This window comes from Gloeophyllum trabeum (genome assembly GCF_000344685.1).
Source record: "Gloeophyllum trabeum ATCC 11539 unplaced genomic scaffold GLOTRscaffold_00395, whole genome shotgun sequence".
Classification (NCBI taxonomy): Eukaryota; Fungi; Basidiomycota; class Agaricomycetes; order Gloeophyllales; family Gloeophyllaceae; genus Gloeophyllum; species Gloeophyllum trabeum.
In genome coordinates, this window is record NW_006920803.1 from 1 (window position 1) to 2,164 (window position 2,164).

The window sequence follows — 2,164 nt, forward strand, 5'->3', positions numbered from 1 at the left end:
AATGCTGTTGTAGACCTGTATAGCATACACCCCAGACTAGAGAAAATAAAAGAGAGATAAGACGAAGAATTGAGCCCGCAAATGAGCAAACAATGGTCCCAGAGACTACAAAAATGCGCCAAAAGTGGTTTTGTAGTCTCACATACAACCTGACTTCCAATCGGAGTTTCAAAAATGTAGTCTGCAATACAAAACATGACTCCCACGACTTCTCGGCACAAACTGTTCTCACGGGGTACAACGTTCGGCACGCAGGCATATTTTGCGCGTAAGGACTCAACCTTTGTACCTCAGGACTTGTAACTGTAGGAAAACCCATGTATTCCTTAGTTCAACCTCCTGTTGAATACAGCGATTACCTGGACTCCTGACTTGACTGTTGGCATTGGCCCAGCCAGACCTACCTTTCAGTATGCTTACTGAGGTAATGACGACATAACTGTTGGCACGAGGCCCAGTTATCTCAAGACAACTAGTTAGGACATTGCTTCCTAACATTAGGTTGAGCTCTTCTACGACACCTGCTGACTTCTTCAAGCCTAGGCAATCCCTCCTCTACTCTTGATCATCCTCGTTGGACTCCCTAGTGGAATCCCGTCCCTCGAACCAGAAACCATGACAAACCCATTTGATCCTGCAACCCAGGCAACTGGAGACAACAATGTCGCACCAGTTGTCCAAGCACGACTGACCGAAATCAAGATACGTCTCCCAGATGACTTCAATGGAGACAGGAAGAAGACCCGAACATTCTACCTTGCCACTCAACTATACATGATGGCAAACAAGCACATCTACGACACCGACGAGAAGAAGATCACATTCTTCATCTCCTTCTTGAAAGAAGGAACTGCTGGCCCATGGGCTGAGGCAGAGATGACAAAGGCATTCACCAATGACCAAGGATTTGGCACATGGGAAGCCTTCACGACATGATTCCTGAACGCCTTCACCGAGGCAGACACTGCTGGATATGCGAGAACCAAGTTGCACATATTGCGCCAGACGGCCACTGTAGACAAATACATTGCAGAGTTCCGCATGTTGACCGCACGATGCAGAATCACTGAAGACGTATCCCTGATTGAGTACTTCCAAAAGAGACTCCAGAACAAGCTAGTCAAGAAGGTCTATGGCATGGAGCGCTTGCCTAAGACAATCGAAGAATGGTATGAAGCCACATCCCGATTTGACAATCAGTATCAACGGGCGAGAGTGGTCATCAACCGATACAAGGGAGTTGGCCAGACCAGAAACTTCATCACCCCGAAGTTCACTCGTCCCTCTAAGGACCCCAATGCCATGGACGTCGATTGCCTATCAACCAGTGAAAGGGAGAAATACATGAAGGAAGGGCGATGCTTCACCTGTGGTCAGACTGGCCACAGGGCTGCCGATCACAAGCAGGACAAGGGAAAGCAACCAGAGAGGCGACCCATCCGGACTACAGAGGTCAAAGAAGACCCATACAAAGGAACCTCCAGTGTTGCCAAGATCAAAGCAATGATGGCAGAACTAGAAGAGAATGACAAGATCAAACTTCTTGAGGAAATGGCGGAGAAGGATTTTGCCTAAGACGACCTGCATCAGCGTCAGGCTCGTCTCATTCTTACCTTTCTACTGTAACCATAGCAAAGACTGTTGACCAGTCAATGAAGATCAATATTTTGCTATCACGTGGAAAGGGAAGCGCTGAAACAACTGCAGAAGCCCTTATTGATTCAGGGGCTGGAGGAATCTTCATCAACCAGCATTCAGAATAATGACAAGGAGGATTGCCCTGATATCTATGCCTTGACGAAGGCAATCGTTGATGCTCAGTGCACTATAACTCCGGCTGTGTGCGCACGTGTAGCTCTTATGGTAAGTTTCATGTCACGGCTGTGGACGCGAAGCACTATGTTCTCAATGCACTACTTAACAGAGGAAAGTGTATGCTACGAAGGGCAAGGATGATGAACATAATTATTGGAGCCATGTCAACCGCATGCTAGCCATTATACGTGAGGAGGCAAAGTGCCTAGGGGAAGACGATCCGCAGAAAATTCAACGTAAGCTGGCCAAGTAAGTCACTAATCCTCGCAGTCCGAGAAGTTGTCCTGACCGGTGATAAGCCTCAGGATCGTCTGACTCCCGAAAACGCGGACTCAGCACATCGTACAAG

At 47.8% G+C, this 2,164-nt stretch overlaps 2 protein-coding genes across 2 annotated transcripts; both read left to right on the forward strand.

The window, feature by feature from the left end:
• Positions 1-615: 615 nt before the first annotated feature.
• On the forward strand, positions 616-936 carry GLOTRDRAFT_134680 (uncharacterized protein; the record flags this gene model as incomplete). The annotated part of the gene is made up of 1 exon (XM_007873621.1): positions 616-936. The coding sequence occupies one exon, from the start codon at positions 616-618 to the stop codon at positions 934-936; it is 321 nt and encodes a 106-aa protein (XP_007871812.1).
• Positions 937-1,041: 105 nt separating this feature from the next.
• On the forward strand, positions 1,042-1,575 carry GLOTRDRAFT_134681 (uncharacterized protein; the record flags this gene model as incomplete). The annotated part of the gene is made up of 1 exon (XM_007873622.1): positions 1,042-1,575. The coding sequence occupies one exon, from the start codon at positions 1,042-1,044 to the stop codon at positions 1,573-1,575; it is 534 nt and encodes a 177-aa protein (XP_007871813.1).
• Positions 1,576-2,164: the final 589 nt, after the last annotated feature.